Raw genomic sequence first — 23,451 nt, 5'->3', positions numbered from 1 at the left:
CTGTGAGTATGTAGAAATGAAAGTATAGTGCCAACCATTGTACAAAATAAACGCTATGGTAATTAAAGGTCTATCATGCTGATGAAAAGCAACTCAAACCTAACCGAACGGAACAAGGCACAAAAACAATATGCTCTTAAATCTGTTATAAATCAGAAAGCATCATGAACAACTGACATCAGTCGTCCTGCGGCCTATTTACCTCCCCAGAATGCCATGCCTGCTGTGTCTTCTGCGTCTCCAGTACAATTATTTACTCAATAGTTGTACAGCTACTACAACGATCTATGGTCACCCCCATTCCACTATCACTATCCTTTCATTTCCTTTGCAAATCTGTCATTGGCTGCGTCCAACGTCTCGCTGTCGCTCTGTGTGCCCGTCAGAGCCGGGTGTGAAGTGGGCCTCTGGGGTAACAGCAACGTAGACGCCGCCGTTTCCTCGGTAACCCCGGTTTCCAGCTTCGACCGCTTGCCGGCGGTCTCCCTCTAACCCCCGTCTAACCGCTTCTTCCCTCCTGTTGTCCTTTTTCCAGCGTCTCCGCGACTTAACCACAGCGTTCGCCCCTCGGGGGTCGAGATGCACTCGTGTGTCGCGGGCGCGTCCAGGCCTGGTCCCCCAGGGCTGCAGTCTGATAGGCTCTCCAGCCGTCTCCAAAACCGCGAGAGCGCTCACGGTCGGGTCCAGGGTCGCAGCTGATCCAGTGTGGGACGGCTATTAGACGATGATACCAGCGCTCGCAAAATGAAATTTTTATAGACCGCAGCCCTCGAAGATCAGCGCTGGGCACTCCCGCCCCTCTGAGATCTCCACTGATCAGACGACAGAATCCATTTGTAAAAATGGAACTTTATTTGCACAAACTAAATGAGGCTAATCTGTGGTGGAGCTTGCTTGTATAGCCAAACAGAATCAGGTACGGGAGTACACAGTACAGTCCTCTCCTGGGTCTCCCAGGAGAACTACAGCCTCAGAGGAAAACAAAACCATCAAGCCTCATTTGGCAGGTGTGAATTTCTGGCTCCCTGCATCGCTGTGAAGTTGGCATCTACCTGTGGCTCCAGTCATTTACGAAGGAAGCCCTGTGGTTTCACAGCAGAACCACTTCATAATCCGATTCATTAAATCAATGATGAGTTTTCGTGATGCCCCCTGAACTAACAAAAAAAAGTCAGGTAATAACAGTCACCGTACTGTAGCCCTCAGCCTGATTCTGTTCTTGGAATTTCACAGAACATAAGCGAAATGGAACATTCCAGAAAGTGAAATGAAAGTTCCACGGTAATGGCTTGACCAGTGGAAAATAGTGATCGATTCCTATAGTAATACGGAGCAGTATGGAGCTCCTACTGCTCTCTGTGGGGGAGACATTAGTGGAAGATGATCGAATCCTCGCTCACACACACACATGCATGCACACACACGCACACACGCGCGCGCGCACACACACATACGTACACCAAGGGCTTGGGTACAATTTCCTGTCATTTCAGTACACTCCCTGTGCCTATAAAAAGGGGAAGCACATGCATGCACCGGTGGTCTTTCTGGCTCATCCTGCCCCGCCCAAAGTGATCAGCCCCAAACCACAAATCTCCTGCGAAGTTCCGCTCACAGACATGCCCACAAAGTCACAGTGCACTGAGTTAACACTGTTCATTCTGTTAACAGAAACAGGTAGAGGGGAAGAGAAGAGAGATAAAAATAAAGAGTGGAATATACTGTATATATATATATACATATATATATAGAGAGAGAGAGAGTAGTGGAGGGAAAGAGAGAATTAAAAAGTGCATGGTGGTTCAGCTGACTGTCCGCTTGATCAGCTGATGTGACCATGGCCAATAGCCACAAACATTTGCTACGCAATTTATTGAAACAGACAGACAGACAGGCGTGGCCTTTGACTACAACTCTACTGGGGTATTTTGCGTACCTTGTAATTGTGGATATTTATCCCCATAAGACCAGTCCAGCCTAAGTACTGGCCAGTAGCTTCTTCGAGAACCCTAGCTGGGATTTAAACCAACAACACACGGTGGCAATCCCTTTAGCCAAATTAGGCCAGTCTGCCTGTAGCAAGGCAAGTATGACCTCATGAGCAAGAAAGAAGTTTATATTATATGGTCTATAAAATATGTAAAAAGGGCATTATTGTTCATATGCACATTTAGAAGGATATACAGTGAGTTCCATATTGTTTGGGACAAAGACATATTTTTTTCTTGATCTGCCTCTGTACTCAACAATTGTAATATAATAAATATGTAATATACCAATTCACAGGTGGTTAAAGTGCATGTTCTCAGATTTTCCCGAAACATTATAGAGTTCACGGTATACTCCAGTGTTCGCTGCAAGGCTTAAACGAATATCTTTTTTCCATCCAAGATAATATTTCCCATTTATTTCTCCCTAATACAAAATGGGCAGTAGTTCCTGCAGTGTCATCTGCAGAGGAAAGCAGATAAAGGATGCACAGTCCTTTGTTACTTGCCCAATGTAGGCCACGCAGCACCACAGGAGAGCTAGCGCTGATTGGAGGAGAGGCGCACCTCTCGCGAACGACAACTGGTAGCTTGCGGACACCAGCCGCGTTGCTTGGCAACCTGAGGAAACCCGGCTGGCTAAAACCCGCCCTACCCCTGGCAGAATGAAGCCGTCTACAGTCAGACAGCTTCAGACTCCCGGCTGTAACTGACTGATGGCAGAGCACAGGCTGAGACTTCCCAGCTTAAGGGCTCAGCCCAGTGCAAGCACCTTTAATGTGTGAGCCACTCGGGAGCACAGGCAATATCATTTTTATTACATTACATTGTTTATTCATTTTTAACTACGCTGACATATCTCCCATAGCATCTCAGTTTTTTTTTCTGCAGGACTCAATTAGACTGAGCACAGCTGCAATGCCTTACCCAGGAATTGAGATTTAAGACTTACTGCTCACACCACTTTGCTGCCCAGAAAAATCTGCTCAGAGCCTTTTTTTTTGCTGTCAGGCAAAGCCTTTGCCGATTGATAAAGACCCCACCCTTCTTCTAATAAAGTCCACAGCCCCAAAGAAAGAGGAGAAGGGATAAAAGAGGGCAGCACACAATCTCCCCCGCTGGACAGATTTTTCCCTCAGCGTTCCCTTCCAAATGCACGACAGACGACATTAGCGACAGGATCTCTGGGGAGAAACAGCTGTCAGTCTGGGCGGAGCAGACAGGTTGTAACACAGGCACTGAAAGCTGCCCCTTCCATTGCTACCCAGCATGAGTTTGTGCACTCAACTTCCCCTCAATCATGTTATTCCAGCCCAACTGACCGTCTGTGGTGCCCTGGTCATCGTTCCCCTAAAGCTCTCCCACAGTTGGTCAAGACCAAGCCAAAAGATTTTTACATTCACTCACTCTACAGAGGATTACACTGTAAACTGCAAGCTCCAAGCTCCAGATAGCAAATGCTCTTTTATGCCAGCCTTCAACACCACCGCCAGTGTGACAGAATGACTCTGTGACCCTGGAACAAAGGTACGCTTGCCTTCGTTTGCCCTCTCTCATCCCTGCCTCCCTCCCCCCGCTCGCCCCCCCCCCTCTCTCTCTGTGCAGACGCCCAGCCCACAGAGGCCGAGACAGCGGTATGGAACCAGGTGAGCGCCGTGCTAGAAGAGGCTCATGGGATATTGGCAGAGCTGCAGTCTTACAACGGGGCAGGGCAGGAGATAAGAGAGGTAAGGACTTTACTACACTGGGAAGCATCATATCTCTTCAAATTAACATCGTAGACTTAAGTCATTTGCAATTTTGGGCACTCCAGTTTTTACCATAAAATTTAGACCTTTGGATTTTTCAGTAGTACAACATAAATCTGTTACCAATTCATAATCACTTTAAAATAATTTATGGATTTAGTCTAATAACGAAGAACTTGGATAATCCAAACAGTAGTTGTAGTCCAAGATGAAATACTGAATTAACTTTTTTTGTATCACATGAAATAAGGGAGTTATAGATGTTAGTGCAGATGTCACTAGACCTGTGCTGAACATGGGTGCTACAGTTAATCTGTCTTTCCAGGCTATTCAGAACCCAAGTGACCTACAGCTGCAGGAGAAGGCTTGGAATGCAGTCTGCCCCCTGGTGGCCAAACTGAAGCGCTTCTACGAGTTCTCCCTCAGGCTGGGTACGTGGTGAGCTCTGTTTCCACGCACAAATTAAGCACTGCAGCATATGTAATTTGAAAAAGAACACTCATCATTTTTTGGATTGCGTATCCCTCTCCTGAGTGGCCAGTCTATAAAGAGTCTCCATTTAAGGCAGCTGTTTGAGACCCCCCCCCCCCAAATGTTCAAGCCCCCCCTGCCGACTGCTGACCTCACAGCACCGTTCCCATGGCGACGGGATCTGCTACGCTGAGCGAGGCTGTGAATACTGATGGCACCTGTTTGTCTCTCGCTGTGAAGCCGCAGTCGCCCTCCCACCGCTGTGATGGCTTCCTCAGCTTCCCCGCGAAGCAGCAACTCCACCCAGCATCCTCCCCGATTCTCCTGTCCCCTTTCACTCAAGCATGCTTCAGTCTACACACGGGGAAAGGGCTTTTTGCTGACTGTTGCAGGGATTCAGGTATTTTATGCAGTGATAGGGATGGCTCTCAGAGCAGCACACGTAATATATACTACAAACCTTCAGTAGATGGATTCAACACAAAAAAAGATGAAAGATATCACTAAGGCGTGGTGGTTTTAATTGGATGTGGTGAATTCTTATTTTTCTCCATGTAGAGGGGACAGAGATAGACTTGGAACTGCTGACGATTGAAAATTTCAGTGGCTGTGCATGTGCTGGTTAATTTTAAATAAATCTGTTATTTATGCATTCAATTACTGGTTGATTTACCAGCCCTTCAATCAAGATTTGAAGTGGAACAAAAGCAAGAATTATTGTAATTTCTCAGAATGACTTTCCTGCCCCAGTTGTTGTGGCTGGGCAGATGCAGTGTAAATATGAGTATTTGTACGACACAATGGGGAAAGCTGTGAAACAAGCCGACTCCGGGCGATCATGGCTTTTATACATCACTGCACCTGATCCATTCAAATATCACCTCGGCTGACAGATAACCAGGACCAGAAGCACACTGATATCCAGACACACAAGGCTTTTTGTGAAAAATAGAATATTAGGCACAATACTGGCTCGGTGACTTCTGAGTGAAGCTGTGGGCCTAGCTAGGGCTTCCTGGATCTTCTAGGATTGGCAGAGGTACAAGTCTGGAGCCACAAACTTAATGCAGCTTTGGCTGCTACTCACTGCCATTTTGATCGTATACCTGATGTCTTCCACGTCATTCTCTGGTGGAAATTCACATCCACATTAAAGGTGGGCTGTTCAGTCCAAACTGTACAGCATACCTGTATTCTGTGTTCGCCTGTTCTTGCAAAAATACACTTCCAAGTACACTTACGAGAATGCACTATCAAGTGTAAGAACGCTTAAAATCCATTCAGTCTGAAACAGACTTACTTTGACATTACCACTACTGATCTTTCACCAGCAAGAAACATATCAACACTACAAAAATCCATAAATTTAATTTACTTACACTTGTACTCCTCCTGCCTTCTGTCATCCATTGGCTGAGTAATAGAGTGTCCTTTGCCCTCAAATGCAGAGTAGCAAACACAATGGCTACTGGGAAGGGAAAGTATGGAAAAGTCTGCTTTGATGCGCACTGTTTTTTAGTCCTGCCAAGAACAGAAAGAGACCTCCCAGTAAAATCTTGCATTCTTGCCTTGTTGCATTCTTGAGTTTAGAACGCACTTGATCACGTGACCGTTTTACGTCCATACCTGCTATATGCTCTAGATAGAATAAAAGTATTCAGTTTAAAACACAGTCGTGGATTCAAATGTGTTCACCTTTTACTTGTATTTCTCTGCCAAGTTGACTGAGCACCTAATGAATTGCATAGATGTTAAAAGATAATAGGTAGCAATGATTTGTTGTTACTGATTAATGAGTATGAATGTGTTGTTTGTGATTGGATAATCAGTTGTCAGTGATTGGCTGCGCACAAAATGTGTTTCAAGCGAACATTGTGTTAAATAGGGATCTCAAGACAGCAGCAGAATGCTGAAATCAATATCTATTCCTGTTTCTGTTAGCCAGCTACTGCTGAGCCACTTAAGAAAATTGCAGTTCACTCTTAATCAGTTAGAGGATGCTTAATTCACCTGAATTGCACATGTGCCAGGACTGGGAGAGCTGTGATTGGTGGATGGTGAAAATGCGTGTGGAATCCTGATAATTGCATAAGTAAGCATTAAAAGGAGCGTAAGCCTGAGAAGATTAAGCAAAGTCAGTGGGATTAAAACTGGACTGGCTCTATAGCTTAGACTGAAATGGAGTGTGTCATTACCTGATATGCAGTTAAAGAGAGCCCTCTACATGGGGAGTACTGAGTAAGGAAGAAGAGGGAGCTTGTACTAGAAACCTGTTGAGCCAGCCATAGTTGGGTTGACGCACCCAAAAAAAAACACGTTTCTGATGTTTCTTTTTCAAAAAATATTATCTTCATTTTTAAATCCGCTTTTAAAAGGTGTTTTGCCGTTTTAATTTGGACCTCACATATCCCTGTGCATGTGACCTGGGTCTATCGGGCTCCCCACAGCGAGCCGTGAGGGCGCTGTCCGCCTGGCCCAAAGGGACCAACGGGCCTTCTGACCAGCCGCGTCTGCCGTTTCAGAGAACGCGCTGCGCAGCCTGCTGGAGGCGCTAACGAGCCCGCCCTACGCCCCCATGCAGCACCTGGAGCGCGAGCAGGCCCTGGCCAAGCAGTTCGCCGAGATCCTGCACTTCACCCTCAGCTTCGACGAGCTCAAGGTGAGGGCTCGCGCGAGGCCGTCTCCACGGCAATAAAAACCCCGCTCTGGTCTGACCGTGGGTTTGTCAGAAGACATAAAACCCTGGAGTTCCAATCAGAAATACTGTCGCATGCAATACGGGACAAATCTAGACATTCGTTCCCTCTTGGTTTACCCCTGGCCAACGAATGATTTTCAGATACAAGGTGACTGCCGTACAGTATGCAGCATAGCTACAAATCAATCTCCGCTACACTCCGTAACTTACACTTCTGCAGCTGGATTAATATCAGTAACATAATTCATTAACCATGTGTCCCTCCTAGCTGACCTTACACCCTTAAGATACAAGATTAACTAATCCCTTATTTACAGCTTTAGATTTGTTACTAAGGGAAACAGCTTTAAATCCTGGATAGAACCCCCCCACTGGAGGATTTAGTCATGCAGACCCAGTGAACACACTAAGCTCTGCCCTCTTCCCATCTACTGTCTCCACTCTGGATTACTACCTACCACAGCCGAGCTAGAGCTGGGCTTTTTGAAAGTTTCCATGGCGATTTAGTAATTTAGGAACACAAACTGGCAACATTCTTGAGTTATTCCTTGCTTTCCTCAGTTATGAATTACAGTGCTGTGAATAGTATCATCACATAATTATCCAAGTGACTGTACCTTGCAAGGGTAGAGTAGTCCTGCTCTGCTTACAACCTCCACGCAGAGCTTCTGTAACCTATAACCACTGTTTCTGAAATGTTGCCTTTAGCTTACAGATATCATGGTTTAAGCTGCCTCAAAATTAATTCACTATTGCCATAATCTTCAGGATGAAAAATAAAAATGAATATTTGGTCGCTAATGTTGTGCTGTTGAATTCTTGGGCACACAAGTCTATTACAAATGACTGATAGCTTATGTTAAGACCTGTTTTGTCCATGTATATCTCTTTTCGTTAGCCTTCAAGTCGATAACCATCTCTCTCCCTGCAGATGACAAATCCAGCCATTCAGAATGATTTCAGTTACTACAGGAGGACCATCAGTAGGAACCGGCTAAACAACCAGCAGGTAACTGAGCTATAACTCTATGGCAGACTGATAAGACTGATAAGATCCTATTAGCAGACAAAGATCATGTCCACATATTCAAGATGCTGCATTGATTGTGTTTTGTAAGCGTGGGAAAACACACATTCGTGTAGTTTATTAACTGAACCCCATACCATACATACTAAACATAGTGCCTCACGTCCTCATTTTCTGTTATCTTTGAAATAGTGACAATAAACACCCAATTTTCCCCTCTTCCTGCTGCAGCTGGATGCTGAGAATGAGGTGAATAATGAAATGGCCAATCGAATGTCACTGTTCTACGCGGAGGCCACGCCCATGCTGAAGACCCTCAGCAACGCCACCACTAAGTTTGTGTCAGAGGTGAGTCCTCAAATTAAGACATTTTCTCTGGATTCCCCTTTGACTTTCATTGGTCCCTTACATTGTGATCCATAAAACTGCTTAGGCACAAAGGAAGAGAAACAATGGAGAACCATAGATTAGTCACAAGCACAGCTGAGATGCTCCCTCTAGTGGCCGTGTATGGTATGGTACCAACTTCGGCTTTTGTTTCAGAACAAGACGCTGCCAATTGAGGACACAACAGACTGCTTGAGCACCATGGCGTGTGTGTGCAGAGTCATGCTGGAGACCCCGTGAGTTTGACTTCAACCCCAGCCTCGCGCTCACCTGTACCCCGAGTCAGTTAGCCTGCTCCTTCACACAGCAGAGTCCCGTCTCTGAGTTTAGAAAAGACTACACTCCCAGATTAATATTAAAATGGCTACCTGGAAGAGGAAAAAGCCATTCTTCACTGTAAAAATTTCTAGCACAACTAGATCTCTTTTTTATACACATGTTGCACAACATACATAACTATGTGAAGGTTAATACAGGAACAATGACGAGACTGGCTTTGTTCAGCTGTATAATACCCAGTAGCCACAGAAAAGACCATCTGGAATAATAACAATAATGGATTGCATTCATATAGCCTTTGATCCCAAAGCACTTTCAAATTAAGGGGGGGTACTCACTTCATCCACCACCAATGTGTAGCACCACCCCCAGTAACAGCAGCCATTTTTCACCAGAGCAGTTACCTTACACCATCTGAGGCAGAGACTGGAGAGGGAAGGACTGTTAATCCCACTGGACAGCAGAGAGGGGCGTGTCCAGGAGTTTTATCTGAAGTGTCAGGTGGTCATTTGGGCGCGGCTAACTGACCCCTCTGTCCGTCCGTCTGTCCACAGCGAGTACAGGTGCCGCTTCACCAACACGGACACCATGCTGTTCTGCATGCGGGTGATGGTGGGCGTCATCATCCTCTACGACCACGTCCACCCCGTGGGCGCCTTCGCCAAGACCTCCAAGATCGACGTAAGAGCCTCCCGCCAACCGCCGGGGTGGGACCTGAGAGACAGTAGGGAGACAGAGGGAGAGAGAGGCGGGGTTAGCGTGGCCTTTGCTAGCCAATGGGTCACACACTTGTGACTGATTGGACCAAACATCAAAGATCGTGGTTTTTTACTGCACAGCCAATGGCAGAGCAGCTGTGGATCTGCTGAAAGTCGGAGTATTAATGAGGCATTTGAAGGGGACTCTGCCTGTTAAGGCACTGGTCTCGTGCGTACACGGGCCCTACGGTCAGTAATTAAATTTGGACTGTGCCAGTGCTGAATGTGGCCAGCAGCACCACAGGGTAACCCTATGGCCAGTTGTGCGTTGCCCAGGGATGGGATGGTTTCAGTCAGGCAGGATAACAGTGTCTGTCCCATCATGCACCAGTTACCCCCGCTGCTCGACTGGGTGCTCTCAAGTTTGCCTGTTCAGCTGCACATAGTGTGCCTTCCTCTCACTCGCGTCTGTGCGAGCTCAACTTGGCGTGTTGAGACGTGGCGGCTGATGTCACGTGTTTCAGAGAACATGATTGGGCATTCCAAAATTTAGGTGGGAACATCGCCAAAACAACATTCCCAATACATAAGCAATACAGTTATTTTAAAACTAATTAGAAACAGGCAAACTGTCAATAACACCATAAATTATTCATGCATGGAGTAAATTATAGATACATTTTGAAAGAGACCGATGATATATGTCTCATAAGTAAAATATTTAAAAATTGGTGCCCACCAAATTAGCCTTTTCCTTTTTTTGTTGTGTTCTTTGTTTTCCCGTTGATTTCAGAAAAAATACCATACAAATTAATCTATGCTGTGTGTCTAATGGTGGCTGGTGGTTTTTTTAGGGGGGGGGGGGGGTGAGTTATGACATTAGAGCAGCAGGGGAGATAGGTTCAGAGCGGAGTGACATTTCCTCTGAGAGCCTGTTTGTGTCTTTGTTGTCTGCAGATGAAAGGCTGTATCAAGGTTTTGAAAGAACAGCCTTCAAACAGTGTGGAGGGACTACTGAATGCACTGAGGTCAGTACTACAGGGGGATACTGATGCATGTTCTCAGGTCAGTACTGTAAGAGGGGACTACTGAATGCACTGAGGTCAGTACTACAGGGGGATATTGATGCATGTTCTCAGGTCAGTACTGTAAGAGGAGACTACTGAATGCACTGAGGTCAGTACTGCACAGGGATACTAATGCACATACTCAGGTCAGTACTGTAAGGGGGGATTACTGAATGCACTGAGGTCAGTACTACAGGGGGATACTAATGCATGTTCTCTGGTCAGTACTGTAAGGGGGGACTGCTGAATGCACTGAGGTCAGTACTGCACAGGGAGACTGATGCATGTATTGCAGGCTATACCGTAAATGGGACAACTGACAGCAAAAGAGGGGACTACTGATTGCATGAGAGTTTATGTGGGAGGGGGGTTAATGAATGAACTGAAAAACTGAAGAAGGGGACTGCTGGATGTACTTAACTAAGGCCTGCCAAAATCGGCTCAGCTGTTAGAGGAAGAGCGCCTGTCTGAGATCTGTCATGAGAGAGCACGGGCTGGTCTGGGACCAGCAGCTACAGACTTGGAGCAGGGCTGCAATCAGCTGTTAGAAACGGAGGGTTAGTCTGAGATCAGCAGGAACTACCCGTCTGAGCTTGCGGTCACTCAGGACTCAGGAGAAATGGCAGGTGATCGAAGTGGAGGGATTCTGAAGGGGTCTGCAGACAGCAGTTAGCTGGCTGAATGGATTCAATTGCAGGACATATGGTGAGACCTATCTTGCTGGTACAGGGATAAAAACAGATTTGATTTCTTTTCCGCAGGTACACAACACGGCATCTAAATGATGACAGCACCTCCAAACAAATCAGAGCCATGCTGCAGTGAGAGAGGGAGGAGGGGAGAGAGGGGGGAGTGCAGGATGGACGGAGAGTGGAGAGAGAGAGAGAGAGAGAGAGAAAAAAAGGCAAAGGAGGTACAAACAGGGGTGGCTGGCAGTCTTGGGCGACCCAACCTCAGAAACCCGTCTGTTTACAAGAATGAAATGCAAAACAATTTCAATGTCAATAACCTGAAAGGCGGAGAAAAGAAAAAAATATATATTGTCAATCACTCATCTTCATGTCTCTCATTTTGTAAAAAAGGAGAAAATATAGAGATATATATTAAAGTAAAAAAGTGAAAACAGAATTACACACAAAGTAGAAGATGAACATAAAGACAGGAGAGTAAACGGGAAAACTATATTAAAATTCTACGGTCAAGAAAACGAAAAAAGGTCCATATTCCAATGTAAGTCTGAAGAGTATTTTTGCACTCACAAAGAAAACAATGCCATCACTGGTTTTACTGTAAAGAAAAAAAATCTAGAAATTAAGTGTACAGTTAAACTCTATGTACCTGCATTTTGATTAATTTGACTTGACACCATGGCCTCATTTTACCCGTAGTCACCTTTAGCCCATGACAATGCCTCTTTGCAATATGGGTAATGTAGTTCATTTTTTCTACACGGCACAAAAGATAAATTCCCTCAATGCCACTACTTCTTCAGTTGAGTTACAGTGATTTTGATTGGGCAGTTATACATACCGTGTCATATAGTATAAATAAATCCAACAGATATTATGAATAGGCTTATTACAAAACATAAAAAAACATTTTCAGGATATTTAAATCACCAAATGCATATTTCAGAGTGTTATACATGACTGTATATACTCTAAAAGCACAGTATGAACACAAGAAGCTATTTTCTATGATGTTTGAATAAAATTGGGTGTTTTTTAAAAACACACAGGTATACAATAGGATACTAGAATAATTATTTCACTAGGTATTTTATGGCCTTCAACAAAAAGCTAACGCCACACAGATAGACAAGGAGATTGGAAACACAATCAACATGAAATAACACCTCGCACCCTAATGAACTTCTCTCCTTAATTTGTCTTCACTTTAAATGGTGCTATTAGCATTTAATGTAAAACGGCCTGAATCTGCTCCAGTCATATCAATGTGTTCATCCTGAACCAGTCTCCAGTGTAATGGGTTAAACCAGGATCCATAATCAATGCTACAGCACAGTCAACATCTATTCGCCATAGAAATATTGCTGTAATGCTCCTTCACTTTTAACTACCGTAAATGACTGTTTCTAAACTGTGACCTACCCAACAAGGGGGGTCACGTGCATGTTACAATAAGAGAAGATCCATTCCCCTTCAGTATGCAGGCCCCAATGATCCTCTAACAAATATATCTCACAGGTGTGCCATGAGTAGGCCAAGCATGGTCATTAAAAAACACAAGCCAAGTTGTTTTCTGGACTGTTTTTAGTCTTGGGGGAATGTTTTTTTTTTCTTCTTCCAAGAGAACATAAACTGTCATCTCCGCTATGAAAATATACTTAAAAGGTAACACGGAAGACAAAGACTAGCTTAGCCGCTGCCCTAATGCAGAATGGGAGTCGGGGTCCAAGACCATGTGACCTCGAGTCCCGTGCAGTTATGAGAACAAAGCGAGCCGCGGGCGAAGTCGCGAGAGAAACGGTGTAAATAAGGGCGCGAGTCTCTACAAAAAAAAAAAACCCCAGGCTACTCCACCAGGCATCAAAGTAGGCTGGGTGTGGATGGCTATGAAAATAATGTGCTTATGATCAACTAGAAAATCCTTCTTTTAGTATGAGGCAATTAAAAAATAAGTAATTTAAGTGGGGGATTTTTTTTATCAAAGGAGATAAACGCAGTGCTGTACCGTGGATGTCCCTAGCCCTTAGAAAGTCAAACTTAATTTGATCTTATAATATATTTTCTATACAGGTATATGTGTACATGCATATACTGTATAAATATATAGATGGCATGTTGTAAAAGTTCTGACGAGACGTGTAAATACAGTGTTTTTAATTCATTTTTATTGTTCAGTGAATCTGGATTGGGTATGTGTCGTCTATCTAACCCATGCTCTTGGCTTGGACCTTTGGACTGGCCGTAGTCATAGGTTTCAGATTTATTACTTCATATTGATGAAAGAAACTGAGAAGGGTGTCCATTTGCTTGTTATTTTGTACATTTTGTGCAACAATAAACTTGTCATTTATTACATTCAGCCCGGTGTTGTGTGCATTTTAATTCTCTCCAATGAAATTCTTCTCATGAAGCACTAGAAGCATCCCATACAAATTCACATTTAAGCAGGGATGCTTCTAATGCTTCGTATATAGCTGTAAAACAGTCCAATTTAATTGTGAACTCCAAATATTTTAACGTTTCTGTCATAAAACTCAATTATGCATATAGTAGGAAATGACATCAAGGCGTCCAGGTGATATGTCTAATGTCAGCCAACAGGAGGAGGAAGTCGTCTCTATCATCACGGACAATAGAGAGAAACTACACTCATGTTCATACCTAATTTAATTACCTATTTGTTTAGGTGTAATTATTACATGATTGATCGCAATTTATAGAGGAGCCAGGGTTGAAAGTTATTTCCTGAAGCACGGCGAAACCCTGCAGACTTCCATTACCTCTTTAAAAATACAAAAATACATTAAATGTTTATTAGTCATAAATTTTTACCACGCGGTAACGCTGAACGAATGAAGCGCTAGCAATCGGCTACGGGATACTGTCCCTTCTCTCCAGAACTGGGCTGATCTACCTTCTCAACTTACAGACAAAAAAGAGGCGAGATAACTGTTCTATCCGGAGACCGCGGGACGCTGTCCGTGGTTCTGATGAAGACACTGTACGCCTACTGTACACACACGTCAGCTAGTGCGCTACTGTTACTGAAGCATATCATTTTGTTAATTAAGTCGCGCATTGGTGAAAACATAATTCATCCCCAACTTCAGGCACAAAGCAGCCAAATGCCGAAGTCCTATAGTGGATTGGCTTCAAAGTTAACCCACAGCCCTCGACCATAACCAAACGCTTCTGCCTCGGGGGTCTTTTCGTTCTCTCTCATTTTCAACCATATTTTGCAGAAATTCAAAGTGCAACGCCGGGACTGTAATTCACCGGCAACACAGCATCCTGCAAGGTATATATACCCACACGGTATGTAAAAGTATCCCACGTTGTCAAAAACATATCTGAAATAGGATGCCTGCCCCGGCAGATGGGTTCCCCCTCTGAGTCCGGTTCTGCTCAAGGTTTCTTCCTGCTATCAGTCAGGGAGTTTTTCCTTGCCACTGTTGCCCTAGGCTTACTCTTTGGGGGCCGGTTCTCTGTAAAGCTGCTTTGTGACAAAGCTCCTTCGTTAAAAGCGCGATACAAATAAAACTGATTGATTGAAATAGAATGATAATCATACACTGTGTATTGTCTGGCAAGGATGACAATTGGCATTGACAGTTCTAATTGTTGCCATACAAAATAATACGAGAGGTCTGTTTTAAAACTCAAAGATTCCGTGTTTCATATTGTTATGTAGGATAGTTACGTGGATCTATTTTCAATCAGTTTTGTTGGCCTGATTTCCTCGTCACAGCAACAAATGTTTCCGTTTTACACCACAAGGGGGCAGCAAAAGATAAACAATGAATGAGTCTATTTTTTAGGCATCCATTAAGTTGTTGTATATAACTAACATGTAAATGTTTTATACTGAGGTTAAATACATATTTCCTGTTAGTGTTTGTTTTGGGCTTTTGATTGGTTAATGAGTAATTAATACGGTTCCTAACTTACTTAAAGTCACCATGAAAAGTTAAGTTGTAAAATATGGGTTAAGGAATGATTCAAAGCACTGCACTTCGCCTAAAAAGCGTCAGTTAGTTCCAAATATCATATGTACGTGCTGCACGTGTGCGTGTGTATTTTCTGTCAGAACGTGAGGTCCGAGACTAAGGGCATGAGGAGTTATCTGATTTAGGGCAGGGGGAGCTTGAGGATGCGTTGGGACTGTGGCTATGATATGCTAAGTCAAAATGTTTTGAAGAGCTAACTGTAAATACGAGAAATTGCACCGCTGCCTCAAAATAAGAAAAATGCGACACTGGAGACAGGTCTAACACATAAACCTTCACTCTTTTTCAAAATATTCTTGTAGAACTCAAATGCGTTATCTGCCACTCAAGCACACACTTACTAATCTGACAACCAGCGTTACGCACAAAACCTCACGATTTCACACACAACCTCTCGCATTTTTCTTACTCCCCCGAACCTCTTGAGAGTCATACACTCTCTGGAACGCTGAAAAGACGCGCTATCTGCGCCGCGCACGAAGGCTGACGGCGCGAAAGAAAACGTTTTGTTCTCTGAGGTCACCACACGACATATCTTGATCATATAAAGAAACAAACCCCCTAACTACTTAAACCATTAAATTTGATAACAGCCTGTGGTACCGCCCACCAAAACAGCCTGGTCATGTTTGGACAAGGAAGGTAGGCTGTAGCCTAATGAACGGTTATTTGCAAGCAACTTTAACAAGTGACATTTGTTCCACTGATTACGTATCTACGTAATAAACTGTGGATTCATTGGCAGTTGGAGATTTGTTTTGTCAGTTAGGGACATTCATAGATCGTGTATGAGTTCGTACGCAGTAGCCTGCAATACAAACCACGGGCCGTTGGTGACGATTTGCTTGGCAATCTTTTACTTTATGAGCCTATTATTGTATTATTTGTTATGTTTTCTCATTGGAAGTGCCAAGCAGCGGAGCCACCTGGTGTGTCGACCGAGGTCGCTTTGTGTGAGCTGGTGTCCGTTATCAAATGGAGTGTTTGCAGTAGCCCAGAATAACGACTGTGCTCCACTTTTCTATTGCCAAACAATCGCCATTTCTTGCACAGGTGAATTACACTTTCTTGCTCTAGCTTCCTCACCTGCCTTTTCGTGGTGCCAACTTCACGCCCAAAAGAGAAGGTGACCCGAGCCCTCGTCACAAGCTACTGACTGGTTCCATTGTTTTCGTGGACTTGATCTCGGCAGGTTTACATTCGGTGCAAACCTGCAACCGTGGGGAATTATCGTCCCCATGCTTTCGCCTAAATCGAAAAGGTGAGACACAAATAGCTAATTTCCGGGTCATGACCCCTGACATAACACCATAGAAAGATTATCGTCGTTAGGCCTACTACTCATGAGCTGTATAAATTCTTATACAGTTCATTGTTACTACTGTTATTAGAGTTATAAATTAGCAGCAAGTTTGAGGACGGACACCTCAGTGCATGAGCAGGTCACAGGTAATGTAGGTGAACATTTGATAGACTACGGCGAATAGATGCTAATTCTAAACCGATTTTAGGTAATCTAAGCAACGATCACTATAACAGTGTCGTATTGCATTACAAATATTGATTTGCGTCTCTATACATGATTTAAGTTACCTGTTGGAGATAGAGGAACTTGAAGATGTAGAGGCCGGTGTTCAAGACAATCCTTTCAGAATGACCAATAGGCATATTATGATGGATGATTCGAAACAAAAAATTAAAAGCAACAACTGATATAATGTGCGGTTGGCGAACTTGATACATCGACGCAAAATCTTTGTTTTAGAATAGGTTATACTAACACACAATTACATTTTCGTATAACTTAGCTTATAAAAACTTTATTAATGCATTTTGCCCTATGTTATGTTGTTCGTAGATGTCATTAGGTAATGGGTATTAGTCAGTAGATGTAAGACGCAGCGGATGTTTATAAAAGTAGCGAATTGTGTGATAATTACATTTAAAAATTTCAAGTTAAGAAACATTCGTTTTTTTTAGGAGGGGCGGTAACGAACAACATTAATAGCAATGTAATGGAAAGTGAAAGTGCTGCTTTCCATAAATTTAAAGTTAGCGAGCTAAAGGCACTTGTGGTACGAATCATAACCAGCAACAGGATAAAATGAAATGAGACTCAGAACCAAAAGCTCCGGGACTGCAGGAGTTAACAGCAGCAGGACGACACAATTGGCCACGCCCACCGATTTGCATAGCCGCCGTTTGGCGGGAAGTCTCCTTCCTTTCTTTGTGAAGGCTCCGGGCCAGGGCCCCTCCTCCGCGCCACTCTCAAATGGCGGGAAACACTGGCTGGCCGAGCGCGGCTGCTGCAGTGTAGTGCGGCCCCAGCCACTCCACTCCTGTTTCCTACATTTATCAGCTGCCCCTCCCCTTCTCTCCCCGGCAATCGGCCAGACCCGTCGCCAGGCAACCACCAGGGAACACTCCTTGTACACACAGACACATTGAACAGCGCTGGGCAGAGAAAGAGACGCCCAGTCCCCCCTCCCCCTTTTTTTTGGCGCGAGAGGAAGGGAGAGATAAATTTACGTTTTAGTGCATGGTTGCAGGGGTGCAGCAGCAGAGACAAGACCACAGAGGGAACAGAACACGGTATTACCAGAGGTTTATTATAGAGCAAACCCTGTGTTCAATGCACAAAATACTCATCCTGTAACAAATGCTTTCATTGCCAAGGTTGCATTTTTATTTCATTGAATATGCATTCAGGTTTTCTCCTATACTTGCAACATTAAGCATTTTTACAGCCAGCCCAGCAGTCCACTTCATGTGAAGAATTAAGCAGACAAAAAAAAAAGGAAACAGAAAAAAACAAAATGTTCAGGCAGTGGTATGCATGGTATGTTGGGAATGTGGAACATTAGTTCACGCTGAATAGGGAGAACAGAATGAGGAATTAAATCTTTCCTCCTTGAACGGTACAATACGTGTCTGTATTTCCAACCCACCACCCCGCCCCCAACTCCCCTTGGTAGACATTTTCAAACCTGATGTACCGTCAACTCTCTTGACCTGATTACCTCAGCAGACGGTTATGAAGGTGCGCCTGCGTCTGCCCTCTGGGGCTGAGAGGCAGTCTGGGTTGCCATTGGTGGGACAGCAGGTTCCCTGGCAGCCCTGCGCCGCCGCTCGCTGCTGCCCCGGCGCCCGCTCCGCTTCCAGCCCGCGGGGGACGGCGCTTTGCGTTTTTAAAAAAGCCGCAGTGAAAACAGGAAGACCCTTCGCCCCCCCCCCCCCCCTCGCCCTCCCCCCGGGCCAGACTGGCCCAGTAACGGCGAAGCTGGCTGGCTCCGAATGCGGTCACGGAGAAAAACAGAGCGGCTCCCCCTGTTACATAACACAGCAGGAAACCTGCAGTGGCGAAAAAACAGTCTCCAACAAAGGACACGCTCACAGCCCCCCTCTCTCCGCGCGTCTGGGTACACACACACACACAGGCTCACAGTCCCCCTGTCGTCTGGGTACACACACACACACAGACTCTCAGTCCTGCCGCTCGGCATGTACAATAACAAACACACAGAACATACACATAACAATACACACATTCTAGTGCTAACATAAACACATACACAGGCATTGATACACGGATACCCAAATAAACAAAATCCTTGTTCCTTTACATATACAGCATATATATTGACCACAGTTGCATGTAAAGTACATTAACACATGTCCACATAGAAATACAGAAATTCCTGTGAACACACTCAATACTTTTTTTTTTTAAACACAGGGACATAATAATATTTGTACAAAGGCACAAAATAAAAATCCCTTCACATAGAACACCATACATGTAAAACAACACAAAGAGACTACGGTTAAGAACAGGCAGACACAAAACAATACAGCACCATACATGCACGTTAAAACAAAAAGCCACATATATGCAAATACACACAAGGGTAGCCGCACACACGCACACACACTCCCATCTGACACAGTCACAGTGTGGAGGAAGGGTCCTGGTCCTGGTAGTTCAGTTCCTGAGGGCTACCAGGACAGGGTGTGTGTGTGCACTCCTCTAAGCTTCTCTGTGCAGGCCTCCTACCACGCACACATTCACACACACACACACATGCATGCATACACATTAATATCACGAGCACACAGAAATGAACACACACATTAACATCCACAAGCACGCATGAACATGCATACACACATACTAATATCCACACACACACTAACATCAGTAAACACACACATACACACACACACACACAGCCCTCAGGTGCTCATCGAGGCCTCAGGCTATGCTACCCCTGCAGGAATGCATCCCTTCTGTTAGGCCTGCAGTGCCGACTGTCCAGGCTCTTCAGATAAGGCAATGTCAACCTATCACTTCCATGACCCAAGCACAGTTAACAAACAGCAGCATAGGTGTGTGTGTGCGCGCATGCGTGTAAAAATAGGGCAATAACTCTTCATTCCACCAAGACTGTGAAAGCACTTCTCCATGGCAGTACTGTGAAATTAGCCCTAAAATCCCAGCCTGCCACATCACACACTGGTGCCCGCTCGCTGGCTGCCTCAGACGAGGAGAAGGGAATGGATTCTGAGCACCGTTTGCTTCTCAGTGCTCCAAGGTCTGGACAGTTTTATCAGCCCAAATTACCCGGGCTTGAGCTTCACCATGATGGAAATGACAAATGCTAAACCAGAGGTATGTCATGTGAACAGGAGACAAAGAGGAAGCAGCAGAATAAGACTGGTATATTTTTTTATTTATTTGTGAATGTATATGCAGTCCTGTCAAAAAAATATCAGGGCAATCGCACAGCCCAGTGTGTCTCAGTTGCTAGAGCATTTTAAGTGAAGTGCACACTTAGGCCCTGTGACCTGCTGAAAGCGAAAGCAGTGCATGCGGCTTCCATTAGCTCAAATCCAGAGCCGCCTCAATGAAATACAACAAACAAAGCTGCTGGTGAGGTGCAACAGATGTGATAATGGAGGGAGAAGTATATACAGCAAGAGGGTAGAATTTAGTGTTTTAGCTTTTTTTTTACACCAACCGCCAATCTATTGCACTTGTTTATAGAAGTGCAATAGATTGGCAACCTGTCCAGGGTGTATTTCTGCCTTTTGCCCAATGCATGCTGGGATAGGCTGCAGCACCCCCCGCAACAGTGACCAGGATAAGCAGGCATAGATAATGAATGTATGGATGGATGGATGACCACACTAATGGCAATTTTTATTAATAAGAATAAAATATGTACAAATCATGCTTAGAGAACTGAGAACTTCTCTGTCCCTCCTCCATAAACATTGCACATACACACACACACACACACACACACCTTGACCCTCTGCTCTGGGATGTGGCAGTTCCTCATAATGAGCAGAGATGTTTCTACTCTGGCTGTAATCAGGGAGATGCAAATGCTGGCTCTATTGAGAGATAGAGTGCGGAAGTGGCCACACACAATGGCCGCCGTTTGAGGGATCTGTGACAGATAAGGAAGCAACAATGACCCAGATCTGTCACAGTCAACCGCCAGCAAGTCAGAAAGCCCCACGGCACAACAGGGAGGGGAGAGGCTCCCGCGTGCGGGAACCGGGTGTCTGCTTTCCAGAAAAAGAGGGGCGGGGGAGTTATCCGGTGCCTCACCCACCACTTTGGGTGGAGGAGTCTTAGAAGTTGTGAGGGTTCCCAAAGTGAGCTCCCTCGGTACCAACAAGTTAAAAAAAAAACAATGTGGTAAGAACACATTCAGGATGTTGAGTCAGAAGTCCTTGATGAATTACTGAGGGTTATTGTTGCCGTAAGATTTAATCCCGTTTATTCGTCATGATACTCAAGGCCATTGCGGATTAGGTTTTGTTATTCTTCCTTTTCTTTACAGTGGCATCGTTGAACTCTTGCCCTGAGAGCAAGCAAGGCATCAGCAGAAAAGCAGGTTGTAAGGTATCCAAAGCTGCTGATTATCTGGAACTCGCTGGATCTAGATCTCTGGATTGGTTCTAACAATAACAAAAACCAGCAAACTACTGGATTACTCTACCCTGTTTGTGGCTGTGGACTACAACTCCTATAAATCCCCTGGGTTTGAAAGATTAGGGGATCATCTCAGCTGCTTGGACAAGCAAGGGAGCAAGATGGAGGCCAACAAAGAAGTTCAGGGAAAATTAAAAAAAACCACGTCAAGCCAAGTCAAAATGAGGAAAACGCATCACTTGGCCCTTCCTCCCCATCAGCTGTACAGCTTCCCCGTTCAGTCCTCTGGGATGGGAGGAGAATTCAGGGGAGAAACCCAATTTTCAGGCACAGTCTCATAACTGCATACTGAGCATTTTTATTTATTTTATGGGGGATATGGGAAGAATAGAGACACTTAGCCATCGCACTTAGCCATATGGGAAAAATAGAGACACCTAGCCATCTCACAGGGAGATAAAGGGAGAGAGCTGTGTGTGTCTGTGGGGGGGGGGGGGGGGGGGGGGTGTTCTGCCCACCACTTCCTCAGAGAAAAAAAGAGAGCCTCTACCCGGGGTTGAAAGAATTGAAAAGATGCACCACGATGATGCACTGTGTCCAGAATGAAAAAGAGGAATGTACTGTCCGTGTGAATGCTTTATTCAAGTTAAAGCACTTAATGTTATTTTCTTAATATTTCCAGGGATGACTATCCTCTGACTGTGTTTCTTCATATTTAACAGCGTGTTTCGAAGGCCAAACTACCTTGAGCAAACTTCTGGTGGAGGACTAAGACTGCACTGCTAAACCTGACAAGAAAAAGCAAATTTCTACACAAACTGACAATAATATGAAGTGCAAACAGGAAGATAATTAGTGCCTCCACAGGGGGCACTGGGTCAGCTCAAACTGATAACTGGCTTGACGTGACCGAGCTCGTTAATTGAAAGGCGAACGAAGATGTGAAAATGCGTGATGTCAGAGGACCTGACCTCACGGCTTCCGGAGGAGTCACGGAGACCGCTGGCGTTCGTCCGTCGGTCCCCCTGCTCTTAACCGCTGGCGAGCTTTCGCGCGGCGTCCTTCCTGGGTGTCGGACACACAGCTAAAAGCCGCCTGGGTTCAGTGCGAGCGGCGTTCTCGCCACGGGAGGACAAAGCGATGGAGCGGTCTTAACCTCCAGCTTCCTGAGGCCCTGCTGTATCGGCCACCTGTTCCCGAATCGATGGGGCGTGCACGTAGCACCCCGCTGTTCTACATTCAACATGCACCAACACCCTCTTTCACACGTGCCGTGTTCCACACGGAACGTGCCCTCGTGTTCTCACATGCACTCCACTGTTCCACGTGCAATTTGCCGGAGTTATTTTTCCCCCATACACCTTCAACAGGTACCCCCACAAGCATATACTCCCATACAGCGACGCACACAAACTTGGTCAAATTAACAGTGGCACTGGCACATGTACATACACATTTACTGTATCACTGCGTTCATGAATCACTGTATTCCCCATTTCTTAGGATGAGGAAAACTTGCCCTGCAAATGTTTTGCATTTGGTATAGCTTCTTGTCTTTTCTTTCCAATTATTTTTGTTAAACTGCTAACATGTACAAGTCCCAAAATCATTAAAAGAACAAACCCTCAGCAGAATGTGATTTTGAAAACAGCCCACAGAACCGACAATCATGATGACTCATCACTTAGTTAAATCTGTAGCGAGTGCTGAAACGCAGCGGGTGAAATCGCTTGGTTCTGAATTGTGCTGCTGGGTGGGTTATGTGGAGAGCGGCCCATTCCCCGTGTCCCTCGGTTCGAGGCCCAGTCTTGCCATGCCCAGATGGCGGTGCTTTGTCTAACAGGATTAGTACTTTCTTCAGATTTCACAGATGCCTTTAGGCCCCCCCCCCCCCCCCCCCCCCCCCCCCCCCCCCCCACCAGCGGGGCTCAGCGACAGTAATCCGGCCGCACCACAGTGACGACACGGAGACACGCCCCCTATCACCTGCTCCATCCCCGCTCACTTATTTCAACAAAGCCACATGCAGGTGGACACATTTAATCTAATCTCTCACTCTCTCTATCTCTCTCTCTCTCTCACACACACACACACACTCACACACGATGAACGGATATTAGCTGCCTGATACAGCACAGTTCTAAAGTGGAGCTCTTGGCCATCAGTGCTGTTACCAATTAATCTGGAAAGTAATTTATTACATGCAAAACTATGCTGACCATTTTCCTTGTATATTTTCTATATACACTATGAAGATCTCACCACAATCTGGCCAGAGTAAGATTCCAAATTCAGCAGTAACTTTAACACTGTCTGCTGGACACTGATTCAGAGGGGTTGATCGAACCACTGCAAGCTGAGGCAACATGAAAGAGAAGAGTAAGTACAGCCAACACAGGGAGAACACAAGCCCCCCAGTGCAGGAGAGAGAGGCTACTGTCTACAGAG

The 23,451-nt window shown here is 45.1% G+C and overlaps 1 protein-coding gene across 5 annotated transcripts in view; it reads left to right on the top strand.

Moving 5' to 3' along the window:
• fam49al (family with sequence similarity 49 member A, like) overlaps positions 1-13,411 on the top strand; it is a 34,901-nt gene extending 21,490 nt beyond the window's left edge. For all 5 annotated transcript variants that reach the window (XM_035429952.1, XM_035429955.1, XM_035429954.1 and 2 more), the window contains 9 exons: positions 3,594-3,715; positions 4,062-4,167; positions 6,730-6,866; positions 7,837-7,914; positions 8,164-8,280; positions 8,476-8,555; positions 9,153-9,279; positions 10,254-10,324; positions 11,125-13,411. In XM_035429952.1, coding sequence (XP_035285843.1) covers positions 3,594-3,715; positions 4,062-4,167; positions 6,730-6,866; positions 7,837-7,914; positions 8,164-8,280; positions 8,476-8,555; positions 9,153-9,279; positions 10,254-10,324; positions 11,125-11,188 — 902 coding nt within the window. In that variant the 3' untranslated portion in view covers positions 11,189-13,411. The remainder of the gene's footprint in view (positions 1-3,593; positions 3,716-4,061; positions 4,168-6,729; positions 6,867-7,836; positions 7,915-8,163; positions 8,281-8,475; positions 8,556-9,152; positions 9,280-10,253; positions 10,325-11,124) is intronic.
• Positions 13,412-23,451: the final 10,040 nt, after the last annotated feature.

This window comes from Anguilla anguilla, chromosome 8 (genome assembly GCF_013347855.1).
Source record: "Anguilla anguilla isolate fAngAng1 chromosome 8, fAngAng1.pri, whole genome shotgun sequence".
In the NCBI taxonomy this organism is placed as follows: Eukaryota; Metazoa; Chordata; class Actinopteri; order Anguilliformes; family Anguillidae; genus Anguilla; species Anguilla anguilla.
The sequence above is the reverse complement of the archived record's forward strand: the minus strand, read 5'-3'. Positions and strand labels throughout refer to the sequence as shown.